The following is a 17,595-nucleotide window of genomic DNA, read 5'->3' on the forward strand; positions in this document are numbered from 1 at the left end:
TTAACTCTGTTAACCATGTTAACCATGTTCTGCTTTGGCTGAAACACACTGATTTGTCTTGTGTTGGCTGGGCTCAGTGTACCCTCTGCTGGTCACAAAGAAAAGAATAGAACAGGACCACTGTGTGTGTGTGTGTGTGTGTGTGTGCGTGTGTGTGGTGTGTGTGCGTGTGTGGTGTGTGTGCGTGTGTGGTGTGTGTGTGTGTATGTGTGTGTGTGTGTGGTGTGTGTGTGTGTATGTGTGTATGTGTGTGTGTGGTGTGTGGTGTGTGTGTGTGTGTGCGCGCGTGGCTGTCATTGTATTGTTACTGTAAGGCCAGTAAGATGACTGATCACCTCTCTCCAAGGGCAGGGGCAGGGGGAGGGGGGGGAGGGCCATATTACATCACCAGTACATCACTCAGTTTAATTTAATTACAGGAGTACTCCAATCCGCACAGTCACCCGGGGACCGCCATGCGCTCCAGAAACCCAGATTAGAGGAGTATCCCACATGATTGAATCATTTATGGGCTATGATACCAAAGCCTCTCAAAATGCTTCTGTCAGCAGCTTGAGGTCTGGGGTTAACCCTTACAGTCACTTTCTCTAAATGGAATCAAATACTAGACCACACAGAACCACAACTGTACATTACAGTAAAACTTGCAAGTTGCAAATGCCACTTTTTGTGACAAAATGTTTTAATTGTTTGGCCATTGTTCCTCTTGTACATTTACACTGTTTCTTCACAGCGTGTGCAGTACAGTGTCCCTCAGCCAGAATGTGCAGTACAGTGTCCCTCAGCCAGAATGTGCAGTACAGTGTCCCTCAGCCAGAATGTGCATTAGGAACCCAGGCAACCTTGTGTGACCAAGTCCCTCCCCCAAACGAAACACAACACAGGACCTGCAGCTTTGGAATGCATCTCTTATTAAACTCCTCTTAATGCCCTTTCACTCCTATACAGGCACTGCTCAGACTCTGGGCTTTCACTCCTATACAGGCACTGCTCAGACTCTGGGCTTTCACTCCTATACAGGCACTGCTCAGACTCTGGGCTTTCACTCCTATACAGGCACTGCTCAGACTCTGGGCTTTCACTCCTATACAGGCACTGCTCAGACTCTGGGCGTTCTCAGCTGAGATTGGATTTATCTCCCCAGTGCAATGAATCTCAGCAATTGCCATGCTTATTCAAACTGGCCTTGGCTTCACTAAAGCTTTGCATTGCTAAGTAAATAGTCCCTCTATATCATGTTATATTGATCAGGGACCATCAAGAGTTCTAGTGATTCTGGAAAAACATTACTTCAAAGTTATCTAATTTTCCTCTATTTTTTCGAACATATTTTCTTTAAACCTCATTTAAATACTGTTCAACGTTAAAAGGACATTTAGTTGATACAATCTCTTTTATCCCCGTTAGCTGATAAACCTGCGCAGCGAGACAGACACCATCCATTCAGCTCCATGAACGAGAAGAGACTCACAGGAATGAAGCAGGAGAGTCTGATTACATCACCCAACAGGCTCATGCTAATAACAAATGAAAGACAGCAGACAGGGAACCAACAAAGGCTTTCATTGCACTTTTCCATCAGAAATACTTTATACATGTTCAACAGTATCAAAATGTACACATATGGCTTTGAAACATTTCAAAAGTGACTTTGAACATCTCAAAACAGTTCACATAGTCAACCATAGCTTCTTTTAGCATTCTAATGTAATTTACATCAGGTATTAGCAACATGCACATGGTTGAATCTTTGAATGAAACTATAGAACCTCTGTCTTTAAGTAGTGCTGTGTCCTTGTCTTCTCATGGGGGGTGTAGGGGAGGCTGGGTGGCTGCTGGTCATGTTCTGCCATGCACACAGCTATGAAGAGGAGGGTGCCACCGATGACCAGGATGAAACCAGAGAACCACCCAGAGAACATGGCCTCCCCAAACTCCCAGCGTGGCACCACGTCAGGTATGCTCTCATTCCAGAACTCCACCACAGTCACATAGGCCACCAGAGAGACCGGAGCCAGGGTGGTGAGGCCTGACACCCAGGACAGCACCCCACTGAGGATGAGGAGCCCTCTCTTCAATCCCTGCCTCCCAGAACACAGCTCCACCCCGTCCAGCCCCGGGAAGGCCACCACCACCGCCAGGGTACCAGTGCCTATAGACACCAGCATGAGCACCCGGGAAGCCAGCAGGTCCACAGGCAGGACCAGGATGGACTCGTAGGCCTTGCACTGCACTCCAACCTCCTCAGTGAAGATACAGGTGTGCCACAGCCCAGAGTACCAGTTCTCCACCTCATTCAGATCTGAGTTCATGGTTTTCCAAAGAGGGAGGAAGGTGGTGATGAGGGTAGTGACCAGACCCCCGAATGAGACGAAGAGTGCAGTCCTCTGCATCATTTTCGTGGTCAGAAACACCATCTTCTGTGTCTCTCCTTATGTCTCACACCCCTCACACTCTTTCTCTCTGCTCCTCTCTCTGTTACTCTGTCCGGGCCAAAGAAAGGTTTGTGAGCGACTGAGTAGCCCGTCCCCCCTCCTGTGGCAGCACTTGGACCGACCCAGTCAGCCCGTCTCATCCAGCGTCTTAATAAAATGCACCTGATCACCGGGAGATTATCCCAGGTCCTGTGGCATTACAACAGACATACTGTTTTGTCGTAGTGATAAATATCGTCATAGAGAACAATGAGCACTGTTTTTAAATGAAACCAGATATGTCTAGTGGGAATATGGGCTGAGTGTGTGCACTGCACAAGTAGCCTCAAATGAGTGAAACATGAGCAACTTGGCCATGGGGAACAACCAAAAAGATGAAGGGCCAAAAACTCTCCCAAGGGTGTCCAGAGCGGCCCAATTCTGTAGACTTGTTGAATGTTCAACTCTGCTTCTTGTAGCACTAATTACTTCAAATGAATTCTGTGCTGAAGTCACTGATATGAGCTTATGAGATTGGGTCTTAATTGCAGTCAAGTTTTTTCTCATCTTTTAAGAAAGCTGGAGAAAATCCGTTGATTTGCCAAGTGGCTCAAGTGTCAACACTATGAATAGTACCTTGTGCTCAGAGCACTACTACTTACAAAGGGCCCAACACTTGGTGAGGTCCACTGTGGGGTTTTAGGGATCTTGTTGTATAGCTGGCAGGGAACAGGAAACACTATCCGGCCATTCAGCTGGGGGCTTTTTAATTGAGTCACATTTAGCATCCTCAAAGAGCCGTGCCAGGAGATGAGTGTGAAGATGAGACTCGGACTGAGGCGTATTAGACAGAGTGGAGAACAGACTAGAGAATATAATGATTTGCCTATTGGCTCTAAGATTGATCTAGCTAGATATTGCCATGGTTGCAGCATGCATATAGAAATATATCAACATTTGTGTTCCAGGATCACTTGTACCATGCCTTGCCTTTGATAACCTGGTCTAAATTGCAGGAATTTGCCCCCTCATTGAAAGGTGCATTGTGCTGGCTTATCTTCCACATATCTGTGGAATCCGAAACTGCTGCAGGACATTGCTAATAGGCTGAGAAAAAGGGTAATGATTTCACCTGGGTTGGAGGTCTCCTTCAGCTCTGACGCCACCATCACCTGCTGTGACAATGGCTGTCCACAATCAGTCCACAATCTTCCTCAAGTGGGCGTTTGCGACCATATTCACCTCACTGGCGAACCCATAGTTCTGGGTTTAGTCAAACTCAATGCCACATGAGTCTGTCATGCAGAATGGCAGCATCTGGAGAGGGAGCTGAAACCAAGCTCCCCGACCCTGGCTGCCGTGTGCCAGCAGAGATGCCAATTACAAATAACTCCACTTGCTGCAGCCTGACGGCTGAAGGCCGTGTCCATTGCTGCAGCCTGACGGCTGAAGGCCGTGTCCATTGCTGCAGCCTGACGGCTGAAGGCCGTGTCCATTGCACACTCTGGCAACCAGTGTCGGGAGCATCTGTGTCAGAGAGAATGAGACCCATTGTGCTAGTATCAAGTCAGTCAGTCTCTTCTACTCTTATGTTTCAGGTCAGGGAACGGTTGACAGGGTGGACAGCACACAGCAGGTGAAATAGACAGAGACTAGAAGTGATCAGCTAAACTGAATCAGGGTTTCTTAAAAAAAAGGGATTTCTTCAGATTTTATCTTGGAAGGGTTTTGGGCACCTATTTTAGGAGCCATCACACTTCTGCACACACACGGACATGGACTTCCCACTCAAATTATCCCTAACAAATTATCCCTCAGTTTACAGTACAGTTTAAATCTACTGAAATACAGTTTAATCAATCAAATGTTGGGGTGACACACAAGGACTAAATTCAGAAGTAAAGCTACAGTACCTTGATGAATTTAAACAGGTCATTTATTAAGGCATTGAGTACATGGAGCCAGTGTGAGCAAACGCATCACTAAATATCCTGTTGTCATAGAGACATAAATCAAATAACAGGGCAGAGCTCCTATTCCTCCAACTGTAGCAGAGCTCTTATTCCTCCAACTGTAATAGCAGCTGGTTCATTATATGTAATGACACATATCAGTCCTGTGTGCTAATGTCAAACATTCAGTAAATTTAAGCCACTAACAGGAAACAAAACAAATAGCTGAGTCATATGCTAGCTCACAGGAAGCCTTCTTGACTTCAAAACTTGCTGTGATCACATTCTGTCATCACCATGTTGAATGCTAGCAATAATCTTCATTCATCAGCAAAGGTAACAAATACATGATACTACAATGAACAGTGAAGGTACATTACATGTAACAACAACTCTGATTCAGCTGCTTGGGAAAACAAGCTCCACAGAGACTACTGTATGTCTTAACTTAATATTGAATATTATTCTTATAGTGCAACCAATATGGATTATTGTACTGCATATGTCAGACAAAGGTAATACATATACACTCACTGAGCACTTTATAGGAACACTATACTAATACTGGGTAGGGCCTCCCTTTGCTCTCAAAACAGCCTCAATTCTTCGTGGCGTTGATTCATTCATTCCTTTGAGATTCTGGTCCATGATGACATGATTGTATCACGCAATTCCTGCAGATTTTTCAGGTCTTTCAAGCTGTGAATCTCCCGTTCTACCACCTCCCAAAGGTGTTCTATTGGATTCAGATCCGGTGACTGGGAAGGCCACTGAAGAACACTGAACTCATTGTCATGTTCATCAAACCAGTTTGAGACGACTTTAGCTTTGTGACATGGAGCATTATCATGCTGGAAGGAGCCATTAGAAGATGGGTCAATTGTGGCCATGAAGGGATGCACATGGTCAGTAACAACACTCAAACAGGCTGTGGCATTCAAGCGATGTTTGATTGGTATTAACGGGCCCAAAGTGTGCCAAGAAAACATTCCCCACACCATTCCACCACCTCCACCATGAGAAGGTGTACAGGTGTTCCTCCACCATGAGAAGGTGTACAGGTGTTCCTAATAAAGTGTTTCATGAGTGTATGTAACATCTCAACATGTGCAGAGGACCGTTGAACTGTGATTTGGTTTTTACACTGAAATAATAAGGTGAATAAATGAGGGAATAAATAGATCAAAGGGTCATAAATCATGCAAAGCTAAATGAACAAGGATGAGGGGGTTCCTTAAAGCTAGTGCAATCGTCACGATCAGCACTCTCCATCCTGGCTCAGACGTACAGTACTGGGTAACGTCTTCCAGAGTTCAGTAGTCCTCCCACAGCTCATTCACACAGGATCAATTAAGAGATCTGATAGAATGTAAACCAGCATAGATAAAGGTCATGTCAGGGCCAGGATGTGAGGAGTGGACGGTCCACAGTAACATCTAAGGATCTGTGCTGGAGCTGGGAATGAGGAAAAGTGCTGCAGAGGCCAAGGAGACAGGGAAGGCCAAGGAGACAGGGAAGGCCAAGGAGACAGGGAAGGCCAAGGAGACAGGGAAGGCCAAGGAGACAGGGAAGGCCAAGGAGACAGGGAAGGCCAAGGAGACAGGGAAGGGGGGGCTTCACTGAGAGGACCACCAGCTTCTCCTATATGTCGGATCCCATCTCAGCACACTGTTTGTCTGATATGTGTGTGGCCAGGGACTCGATGATGTCCAGCAGCAGCAGCTGACTGAGGGACCTCAGGTTGGGGAGCTTGGACACCTTTGGAGGGGGAGGAAAGCAAAAATAAAACGGTAAATAAAGACCTCAATCAGGAGAGCAACATATTCAAGCAAAGCCAAATTGGCAGATAAAGATAGACAAAGTAAAAAATATAGCAGGTAAAAAACGAAAACTGCAGAAAACAAAAAAAGGCTGATGCATAAGGGAATTAACTGTAACATAATGTTAAACAAGAGAACTGCACTGTTGTTACTGGTTCATTTAAACTAACTCTGCTCAGATTGGCACTGTGACCCTACAGCAGAGAGGGATAAGGGGCTTGTAATGCCAGCCTAGGTTAGGGTTAGGCCAGCCTGGGTTAGGGTTAGGCCAGCCTGGGTTAGGGTTAGGGTTAGGGTTAGGCCAGCCTGGGTTAGGGTTAGGGTTAGCCTGGGTTAGGGTTAGGCCAGCCTGGGTTAGGGTTAGGGTTAGCCTGGCTGTTTCGCCTCTCTTCCGAGCAGACAGAAGAAGAGTAATCCTTCTGGGTAAGAGGGTCAGTTTCCCACAAGGAAGAAAGGGCTAGGGGGTTAGCTTAGCTAGCTTAGTTGCAGAGTGGGGGGCAGCAGCCCCCCAGGGCTCCAGACACCAGCCCACCCACCTTGATGAACTGGTGAACAATAATGTGCAGGCAGTGCTTCTTCATGTCCAGGGCCTGGGTTTTGTCTGCCGCCTCCAGGATCTGAAAGGATGAACTGAGTGAGGACAAGACCTGCATACCTCTGGAACGGCACACAAAGGTTGCATAGCTACAGACCGAACCATGTGAGCCCTGACCAGGAGAGAGAGCTGATCACAGAGAGCTGCACATGCACTTAAATCATTCTGCAGATATGGGCTCTTGTCAGAATGATTTAATTGAGGGATGTGCTACGTTGAATATGCCCATGGATGCATGACTGATCATTCTTTTCAAAACACAACACCAGGACTACAGTGCTGCCAGACATCATGGCATAGTGATGTAGTCTAGCAATAACACTTCTCATGACTTGGGCCTCCTCCTGAAAGTTAATATTGTACAGACATAACATCTTTACCAGGAAATGAGTTGAAGAGTATTTCATATTGGCTGCATGTGCAATTAGATCACAGTAATGTAATGACTGTCAAATCCAGTACCTGTAGGACGTTCTCTACAGTGACGTTCATCTCCAGGTTGTGCTTGCAGTAGGCCTGTAGTCTGTTGTTGGAGAAACCATAGTAATATGGTGCTGCGAACAGGTAACTGTCAACAAGAGTCAAGGTAATAATATGCATATTTATCCTCTCTAAAGAACATACAGAATCATCATTTGCGGTAAAAGTACCGCCTATATATATATATCAAAAGGTGGCTACTTTGAAGAATCTAAAATATAAACCATATTCTGGTTTGTTTAACACTTTTTTGTTTACTACATAATTCCATATGTGTTCCTTCGTAGTTTATATATATAACCGCATATTATTTCATTGCAAACTGATGAGATGGAGGATACAGAGAATCTTCCGGAGGCATGTTGACGTCGCCGTAGTAGATGTAGCGCAGCATGGACTCAAAGGCCTGCTGACTGGGCACCATCTCCCCTATGGAGATGTTCACCTGGCCGTCCTCGGGCATGAAGGACCGGAACATCGCCTCAAAGTAGCTGTGGGGGAGAGGAGGAGACGTATCAAACCACTTTCATACATGGGAAGAGGGAGGGAGGGAGGGAGGGAGGGGGAGAGAGAGAGAGGGAGAGAGAGATGGAGGAAGGGAGAGAGGGAGGGAGGATGGAGAGAGGGAGGGAGGATGGAGAGAGGGAGGGAGGATGGAGAGATGGAGGGAGGGAGGGAGGATGGAGAGATGGAGGGAGGGAGAGAGGGAGGAGACGTATCAAACCACTTCCATACATGAACACCACTATAGTCAGGCAATGTCACTCAATGTGAGTCATCCACACTCCGAACAGCCGAGCCTGCAGGTTTGACCTGGACGGTACCTGGAGCGAGCAGCGAGTATGGCTTTATGGGCGGGGCGAGGGTGTCCGTCCAGCAGCAGGACGATGTCACAGAACTCCAAGCCGCCTCCCTCGAGGTAGGCCTTCATGTCCTGCACCAGGGACGTTCCTATGTCCACAGGCTGGTCTGAGTACACCCTGGGTGGAGGCTGCTGCTTCCTCCGAACTATTTCTACTATCAGAGGCGTGGACAGATGCTCAAACTCCTTCGTCATGATCACCTGGTTAAAGTGCGTCTCCTTCACCACAAAGTTCAGGCAATGCTCCTGAAATAGAAAGTGGGAATGTGTCGGGTCGGGTCGACAGGAAACAATCATTGCGTCATGTTCTGAACCTCCTCAAGCGACCTACCTTCAGCTGGTCCAGCTGCAGCTTGTTGGCGTTCTCACACACGCTCAGAACATTCTGGAGGTCCACTGACGCCTCAATGTACTGCACACAGAGCTGTTCCAGCCTCGACAGCTGGAAGCTCAGTGCAAGCTTATAGACGTCCATGATCAGGAGGACGTCCTGGACGTGACCTAAGAAGACAAGAGGGGGACAAATGCCGTCATTTGACTTCAGGTTCTTTGGATGATTCAGGTTCTTTGGATGATTCAGGTTCTTTGGATGATTCAGGCAGTAATATGAGAATAAACTGTTATCAACAGGGATGAGCAGGTGTTACATTTCTTCCTTCTTCTACCATTGTGACTGCCAACAGCCCCTGGTCCTAGCATAGATTACTTTTTCTTATGACCACTGATGTATAGATGATTTATTTACTTAGACAAATGTATTTGTTGTAAGTCTCTTTGGATAAAGGCGTCTGCTAAATGCCATGAATGTAAATGTAACTGAGCGCTGACCTCGGCGAGGGTACTGGATCTTGTCTGTGTACAGGAACTGCATCAGCACCTCAAAGGGCTGAGCCTCTGCCTCCCTTATGAACACCTCCAGCATCGGCTGTGTCCCAGACGGCCGTGTCCCCCCTGGGACGTCCTTTGGACCTCCGGCCCCCCCTTCCTCACTCTCCTCACTGCTCTCCTGTTTACTCTTCTATAGAGACAGGAGAGAGCAGATAGTTACTACAGAAACGTGCCTTCAGCAGTGACTAGACTAGATTGCGTTTACAAGCTGTGGTTGAGTCTTGGCCGTTTATCACTTCCATTCAGTGATGGAGAACTCTAAGCATGGAGAAACAGTAAGGGTGCGGTATGAGATGGAGGGAGGAGCCTCACCTGTCTCTGCCGATCCCGTGCCTGCAGAATCTTCTTACGTAACCACTGGCATCTAGCAGTCACAATGGCAATGTGACCCAGGACTCTCTCCTCCCTCTGCATGGTGACAGAAACAGCAGCAGGGAGGTGAGGTGAGGTGAGGGGAGAGAGAGAGAGAGAGAGAGAAAGAGAGAGAAAGAAAGAGAGAGAGAGAGAGAGAGAGAGAAGCTCAGTCTCCCAACAGCACATGACGGCCATGAGGACTCACCTCCCCCAGGATAAACTCCACATCACAGAACTGCCGGTTCTCAAAGAGTTTGCCATAGTCCTCATGGAGGGTGCACTTCGGGTAGCAGGAAAACTGCAGAAAAAAGAACAGCACAACTGATTAGCAGGAGTAGAAACCAAAGTAGAAACCGAGAGCAGAGGCTTGTCAATTCTAACCCCACCCTACACAGACTCTTACCATGAATCTGTACATCTCCCCGCTGCGCACATTGTTGTCCACTGTCCCACCGAAGATGTACATGGCGTCCTGAATCACAGCAGCCGCATGGAAGAGTCTGCCGCTGGGCATCTGTAGACACACAGAAATCAGAACAACCTGGACAGAGGAAATACCCCATGGGTTTGGCTGGAGATCCTTACAAAATAACTGGAAAGAGGGCACAGCAGATTAGATCAGCCTTTAATAAGAGAGGCAGGAGAGTCCTTTTCCGCTCTTCAGGCCTAGTTTTAAAATCCCCTGCAGTGACTCATTGGCACAGATCCATAGACACAGGTCCGGAGGATACAGAGCAGTCATATAATGACAGACTAAGTGGTCCATAGCTTGTGACCAGATTTGTTTGGTAATGTCCTATAAAATAGAATGTGACCCCTTCATCAGGCAAAACTACATACCTGAAGGCTGTAACCCACTTGTCTGTAATTCACAAGGGGAAACTACCATACGCTGCTGATTACGTTCAATGTTAATAAAGAAAAAATACAGAAAGCAAGTAGGTATAAGAAGAAACATTTTAGATTTGATTAAAGCTCTTTTACCAGGATTGACCCTTGAGATGAGGTCATCTCGTTTCCAAAGGGGTCCTGTAAAAGGTAGAGAGCAGTAGTACTTCAAAACACATCCACAACAAACAACGTCACAACAAACAACGTCACAATGAACAACGTCACAATGAACAACATCACAATGAACAACGTCACAATGAACAACATCACAACAAACAACATCACCATGAACAACGTCACAATGAACAACATCACAACAAACAACATCACCATGAACAACGTCACAATGAACAACATCACAACATCACAATGAACAAGCTGCCCTGCAGCGGATGTAGGGAACGTTCTTTAGTCTCGTCAGTCTAACCAACACACAGACATGGGTTCTTTCTTCAAAACAACCTAAACTATAACAATGCATGGATAACACACAGGTCATAACCAATAACGTCCCATAACCACTCCACAGCCTCTAGCCTCATTGCCACTTAGTCTCACACAGCCTACAAGATGGATTGTTCTGCTGCTCTTTTTTGTAAATTTGTTATTGCTATTTTGTTAATATTTTTGCTATTTTGTAAATTTCTTGTCAATATTTGCCATTTGTTTTTTATGTGCCATGCACCAACCTCACCAAGTCAATTTCCTGTATGTGCAAATGTACTACCAAATAATTCTGATTCTGATTCATGCTCCCACATCTGCTTTTGGGATACAGAGCAGACGGGTGAGTGGTGCAGTCACTACAACCCTCCTCAGTCACGTCTGGTTCACGTCCAGTACCTCACTGTCCAGGCTCGGCTGGATCACCTCCCAGGTCTGGGAGTCGACGTCGTAGGAGTGCAGCTCGTTGGGCAGGGTGTTGTCAGCGGCCCCTCCAAACACGTACAGGTGGCGGTCGAAGGCCACCATGGTGTGACCGTAGCGTCTCTGAGGGGGCGGAGGGGAACCTCGCAGCAGGTGCTCTGTTGGGATGCGTGTCCACCTGAACACAGGGATGGAAAAAAGAAAAGAACCTCATCTCTGACACATGACGCCCTGAGATCAGCACACCTGTGGTTTTAATCAGGAATGTGTCTAGAAAACATCCTTGGGTGCCAATTAATTCCAAAGAGTTGGAACCTGGACTGGGTCTTACTCACATGCGGCCCTTGAACTCAAACTGGAAGAGGTTGTTTGTGATCTTGGCTCCACTCTGGCCAGAGAACACAAACATCTTGTCCCTGCACACAGCCACAGGGAAGTTGCAGCAGGAGGGGGGAATCTCACCGCTCTGCTCAATCTGAGGTTCACACCAAAATACGTCATTAGTTCTTGATGCAACTCATGTGCATTTTGTGTGGTTGAATTTATTGTGAATAGTCTTGAGATGTTCCTTCTCCTGAGGAAGGCACTGGATTCATACCTCCTCCCAACAGGCATGCTCTCGATCCTGAAGACTGATGGTCCACATATCATTCAACCTGCAGGCACAGAAAACAATGACAGACAAGTTAAATTTTTTAGGTAAATATAGGTTGAGGAATATAGATATAAATATTAAATCATCAGACAAACCTACCTGGCATTTCCATCGTAGCCAGCAAATATCCATAGCTTATCACTGTAGACTGTGGCACCATGGGCTGACCTGGCCACCGGCAAACTGAAATGTAGACCAAGCAACGTCGTAACGTTATAATACTGCTGTCTGAAGTTATATGGGCAGCTACTGATTTTGAGGTTTAATCAGCAGGTGTATGACACATGCATACATTCCTATGGATAATACATTACCTGCCTTCCACCTTCCATTCGGTCCACTGTCCGGTTGCAAACTTGTATTCAAAAAGGTCATTTTTGTTTTTCAGATTGGAGTTTGAGTAGATATCTCCGGTGTATCCACCTGAAATGTTTTAGATGGAAGACGCAGTATTATACACCTATGCAGTCATGTAGCACAAACTGGAGAAAAAGGAAGAGAAATCTCTATATATCAACTCACCAAAAACAAACATGCTACTGCCATACACAACAGCAGAGTGGTGGTACCTGGGTGCAGGCGGGGTGCCTGTGGTGAAGGCTCTGTAACAGATATCACACAGATGATGAAGCCTATGATAATACCGACAGGGACGTTTCTCCACGAATTGATGCCGAAAATCCTTACCGACACCACGAGCAATCTTTGACATCGAAGCGCAACAGGTCATTCAGCATGTTCTTCCTGCATGGAGGGTTGAGGCAAGGGGAAGACATTAGTAAACACAACTATAACTCCACCATCACAGGGGATGCCAGTGCAAACCAAAACACCTCTTACCCGTTATCACCCCCGAAAACATAGATGGCATCCCTGTATGCCACAACAGTGTGCTTGCTGCGCCTGCATCATAACAGAGAGGTAGAAAGATGAGCAATACTGTCTGCACTTCAAAAATATGTCAAGATAGATCATGTTCCAGCTGGTTACCTTGCACCAACAAACTCATCACACGGTGGGAGTCTTCTCCAGCGATGGACAGTCTCAAATGGACCGAAATTGAGTGTCAAATACTCCACACTGTCCGAGCAGCTATGGTCGAAATCAACACTCGGGGCGACTTTGGTGGATTTACACGACATGGTTGCCGGAGACCATCACATTCAACCCCACTTAGCTGTTGGTGTGTCCGCTGGGATCAACAGCCAAGCGGCCAGCTGCCTGGCATTTATCTAGCTTAGCACCGAGCACCTAGCACCTAGCAAGCGACCATGTCTGGTGGTTTTACATGGTTTTAGGAGCAGCTGATGGAGCTGATGAAGCTGATGAAGCTGATGAAGCCCTGCTGGTGATGAAGCTGATGGAGCTGATGAAGCTGATGAAGCTGATGAAGCCCTGCTGGTGATGAAGCTGATGAAGCTGATGAAGCTGATGAAGCCCTGCTGGTGATGAAGCTGATGAAGCTGATGAAGCTGATGAAGCTGATGAAGCTGATGAAGCTGATGAAGCTGATGAAGCCCTGCTGGTGATGAAGCTGATGAAGCTGATGAAGCTGATGGAGCTGATGAAGCTGATGAAGCTGATGAAGCCCTGCTGCTGATGACTGGCTGGGAACTCACTGGAGGAATTAGCAAGGTAGCTAGCTATCCTCTGCACTGACTGAAATAAGATGACATTATCGGGAACAAATGTATGGTAGCGTTAGCTCAACTATGTCCACCTTCTTCCTCAAAATACTTCAACGACTTGGAGGCAATTAATCAAAAAGTCATTTAATACGCGCATATTACATTTTCTTGTAGCAAAACAAACTAGCAACCAAATCGCCCACGACCTGTTCTCAGAGCTGCAATAGTGGAACTCCGCCCACCTACGTCCGGTCAACGTTAATGTGTGGAAGTGAGGATTTCTTCAAAATAAGAGCACAAATTCAACTTTACCCAACAATTTCACTACTTTTCAATATTTCTTTACAGTCCATTTTATGTCCTACACGGTGCAAATTAGGCACGTTGAGGTGTATGGTCGAGTAAATAGCCAGAGAAATTTGCTATGACATCGCTTTAGATTCAAACTCACCTGATATGCATTCTAGAAGTGCTCCCGAGTAGAGTGGTACCAGAGATGTATTGCAATCTTTGAAAAAGTTTGCAGTCCAGTTCATAAAAATATAATAGGCATGTGTAAAATGACATGTAATTCCACCAATATGTAAATTTTAAAGCTCAAAATTACTTTTTGTTGGGTACTGTGTGCTTATTTCAACAAAAATAAGATAAAGTGTTGTCATGCCATCACTTTCATTCATGTTTTAACTCGCGCTTTTATTTTGAAGCCGCGAAAACGGCGAAAAGCGACACCGGAAGTCTTAATGTTGCTAGATGGCGCTTATTTAAGCTCAGAGAACACAAATTCACCCACGCCCCTAAAAAAGCTTCTTTTTTGGGAGTTGTAGTTTATTAAGTAGTGTTGTTGATGGATCTCATGTTCAATAGAACACCATTTCCCAGAAACCATAACAAAAGTTACCATTGGCTATTAGTGAAGAACGTTTAACCAATCACAGTGACAGTGGCCCACCTGTCCTCCGCTCGACCTCCTCATCCTGCAGTGAAAGGAGCTGCTCCTCATTTGAAATATCACATTTGACAACGTTCTTGATGAAGTAATCAGGGATGTAGTGGTGAAACAAACAGGTTGGTAAACCCTGAACAGCATGAATTGAATAGGTGGGTAAACCCTATTCACCAAAAAAATAAAGTTTACTTGGATTTACACTCCACGACATTACTGGAAGTGATACAACAGAGATTATTTTCTTCTTGTTTTTATTTTAAAGATACAATAAGATTATCATTTCAGATGATTGGCTGGAGTGAGGGGAAAGTGGATGGGATAGGGGAACATCTGAGTATTTTCTTGTTTTGCAAGGAAGATTTCTCTTTTTATCTATTTATTATCTTCTGCAAAATGTGTTCATGATTGCGTAACAGCACCTGCTGGCGTCGTTGTTGTTACCGATCAAAACTGAAGAGGAAAAGTTCAAGTCACTAGTATTCATTTCACACAAGTTCAACATCAGTACATAGGATGAAAAGGATAGGAAACCATTTGCCCCACAGAAACAGGTAGTGCGACACAGGGAAGTGTGACATGTTGTTACTGGGTGTGCAGACTTTCTTCAGATTGTGAGGTGAACTTTGCAGTTCTGAAGCACTTATCAAGTACATTACGTTTTACAATCATGTACAAGGTAAACAAGTCAATACTCCTGAAATAAGTACAACTTTTTTTTATGATTGAGGAGGCTATACTAAACGAAAACCTTTAGGTCAGAGTAGACACACACACACACACACACACACACACACACACACACACACACACACACACACACACACACACGCATGCACACACACTCTCTCTCTCTCTCTCTCTCTCTCTCATCACACTCTCTTTAATGTTGAATTGGCCACTCTTGCTCATGTCTCTCTATTCACCAGTTTATCACATCTCTCACATGACCCCACAGTTTAGTGATCCACAGGTTGACCCCCAGCTCCGTCAGGTACTGCAGCTCTGGGGTGAGCATCTTACGGCACAGCTTGTGGTGGGCCTTGTCCACGTTCTTCTTCAGGTTGTAGCCCATGATGGACTTCTCTCCAATGGGCTGCCAGGGTTGCATGGCCGTCTCCTGGATGCTCCCCGGCTCCACAGCGTGCCCCCCCTCGATACAGATGGCCGCCATCTCTGCATTCCTCCTCCGCAGCTCGGCCACGTCGTCTGCCATTCTCTTAGGCCCGTATGCCTCCACCTTCCGCCAGAAGGTGGCATTAAAGTGTTGGTACAGTTTCCAGTCTATCGCGTTCCACTCAAGGGCCTTTGCCCTCAGCTCTGGTGTCAGCTTGGACACAGTGGAGCCCTTCCGTGCGTTAAGCTTAAAGAAGAGCAGGTCGTCCATCTCCCAGCAGAGGGCGGCCTTGAGCAGGATGAGTGACTCCTCAAAATGCTCCACCATCATCACCAGCTGGAACCGCTGTGCGATGGACCTGATCCCCTCCTCCACCCGCGGGTCTCCTGGTTCTAGAGTGTTGTCCTGCCCAAAGTCAAAGAACAGCAGATTCTTGAGGTAGAATGCGTTGAAGCCCTCAGAGTCATAGTAGTGATCGGGGTCAGTCAGGAACTCTGTCAGCTTGTCCTCCCCGGGGATCTTCCAGGTCAGAGGCACCAGACGCCCAAAATAGTGGAAGGAGGACTCAAACAGCTCAGCTGGGTCTCGCAGGATGGTGATGTAGGAGGTGTCTGTGGGAAGCACCTTGGCCACCTCAGCACCGTTGAAGCGCATGTGGTTACAGATGATGTTGAAGCACATTCCAGGCCTGTAGTCCTTGACCTGGGAGCGCTGGAAAGGTGAGGGGTAGGAGAAGTCATTTCTACTGTTGGGGAAGGCGAACTTGAGCCTGTGCTTCTCTCCGAAGCGGAACAAGATGTTGAGGAGAGTGCTGCTGGCTGTCTTGTGGGTCTTCATGAACATGATGTCCACTTTAGGAGTGCAGAGGTCTGCCTGTCCAGAACCACGCTGGGAGCTGTTAGAGACGGGTGGGATGTGTGCTTGAGCAGGACGATGTGCACAGGAGTACGGCACTGGAACCCTGCAGGTAAAGATGTACAAATTAGGTTGATAGTACCATCGTTAATTTAACATGAATCATTCCCTATACCATCTTACAGCAGCTGTATAGTTTTAACTTTAGGTCTATAGTTTACTGCAGTAGGAGGATTGCACCAACGTCCGCCCAGTAAAATGCTTCACATTGAGTCTTACTCAGGCTGATTGAAGTGGACTTGTGGAGCAGAAAGGCAGTAGAGCAGGATCATACAGCTGGTGAGCAGGGTCCCCAGGATGAGACCTTTGCACATTGACCTCCATTGCCTCCCTTGCTTGCCAACCATGGTCCCCAATAGAGGGTTATCTGGAATAAAAGCATTGTAACATTAGGCAACAGTTCAACATAATCACAATTTACTAAAAGTAAAGGGCTGTCTTTAAACCTTCTAAGGTTTTAACAAAGATCTCCTTTTGAGGCGGACATGGAGAGGTGCTCATCACAATCTATTAGTCAGAGGGTTTATTGGTCTCATGTGACCAATTATACAGATTGGGCACATGAGACAATGGAAGCAGCTCTGTCAAATTGAAGTTTCCAGTGAGGGCAGGACTCTGTGCATAAATGGTGCTCATCATGCCTCTTGAAATGGAAGTAATTCAAGACATCCACCTGGTCCACTCGTCTGGGTTTTGCCTTTATTATGAGTGAAAGGTGTGTCAACAGCAACATGTGGGTTCATCTTGGACAAGTGTTACAAAATGTGTGTTTGTTTATTCATTATTTAATAGAGCTAGATAAATGTTCTGAAATTGCAGTGAACTACAGTATGCCCTGTGTTTCTGTGTCATCTGTCTCTCTGATGAATAATGTATCATGGAAAGTGATCCTGTTCGGCTCCAGCCATTCCCCTTGCAGTCTGTTATCAGATCTGTACTGACCCAGAAGCTGACTCAGAATTACAGAGTACATGTGAGACACAGTTGCCCCCTGTAGCAGGCTGGAGGAACAAGAGATAGAACAAACCAATGAAAGATCTGTTTTCTTTTTTGTTAAAGCGTAATTCTTTCAAAAGTAGTTTCTGAAGTGAAATAGGAGATGGTGAACTACTGGGTCAAACATAAACTGAAACATTTGAAAAACATTTTGATTGTTATAACAGATAACAGACTGTTATAGAAGTTGGTGGCGCAGCAATGGAGTAAAGGGC

At 46.2% G+C, this 17,595-nt stretch overlaps 3 protein-coding genes across 3 annotated transcripts; all 3 read right to left on the minus strand.

Moving 5' to 3' along the window:
* Positions 1 to 1,760: 1,760 nt before the first annotated feature.
* cldn26 (claudin 26) lies at positions 1,761 to 2,575 on the minus strand (the record flags this gene model as incomplete). The annotated part of the gene is given in 3 exon segments (XM_083672822.1): positions 1,761 to 2,432; positions 2,436 to 2,533; positions 2,536 to 2,575. Coding segments are annotated over 3 exon segments (810 nt in total).
* A 1,757-nt stretch (positions 2,576 to 4,332) lies between these two features.
* lztr1 (leucine zipper like post translational regulator 1) lies at positions 4,333 to 13,050 on the minus strand. Its single transcript, XM_083673696.1, has 20 exons — positions 12,769 to 13,050; positions 12,619 to 12,681; positions 12,466 to 12,522; positions 12,301 to 12,380; positions 12,093 to 12,201; positions 11,878 to 11,961; positions 11,722 to 11,779; positions 11,459 to 11,598; positions 11,100 to 11,301; positions 10,350 to 10,394; positions 9,769 to 9,879; positions 9,571 to 9,663; positions 9,324 to 9,419; positions 8,952 to 9,141; positions 8,455 to 8,624; positions 8,086 to 8,369; positions 7,603 to 7,752; positions 7,244 to 7,349; positions 6,723 to 6,803; positions 4,333 to 6,124 (listed from the first exon to the last, which is right to left on the minus strand). Exons 1-20 carry the CDS (start codon positions 12,918 to 12,920, stop codon positions 6,008 to 6,010), a joined length of 2,388 nt encoding a protein of 795 aa, XP_083529822.1. The 5' UTR covers positions 12,921 to 13,050; the 3' UTR covers positions 4,333 to 6,007.
* Positions 13,051 to 15,274: 2,224 nt separating this feature from the next.
* gal3st1a (galactose-3-O-sulfotransferase 1a) lies at positions 15,275 to 16,731 on the minus strand (the record flags this gene model as incomplete). Its single annotated transcript, XM_083673769.1, has 2 exons — positions 15,275 to 16,430; positions 16,604 to 16,731. 2 exons carry the CDS (start codon positions 16,729 to 16,731, stop codon positions 15,275 to 15,277), a joined length of 1,284 nt encoding a protein of 427 aa, XP_083529895.1.
* Positions 16,732 to 17,595: the final 864 nt, after the last annotated feature.

The sequence above is a fragment of the Argentina silus genome (genome assembly GCF_951799395.1).
Source record: "Argentina silus genome assembly, chromosome: 7".
Classification (NCBI taxonomy): domain Eukaryota; kingdom Metazoa; phylum Chordata; class Actinopteri; order Argentiniformes; family Argentinidae; genus Argentina; species Argentina silus.

Bases quoted from the DNA above. Each gene is read 5' to 3' on its own strand.
- lztr1 (XM_083673696.1), bottom strand. From the start codon at position 12,920: ATGTCGTGTAAATCCACCAAAGTCGCCCCGAGTGTTGATTTCGACCAT. The intron at 11,962-12,092 runs GTAATGTATTAT...TCTACATTTCAG, and splicing joins GAATGGAAGGTGGAAGGCAG to TTTGCCGGTGGCCAGGTCAG. The intron at 7,753-8,085 runs GTACCGTCCAGG...TCTCCCCCACAG, and splicing joins ATACTCGCTGCTCGCTCCAG to CTACTTTGAGGCGATGTTCC.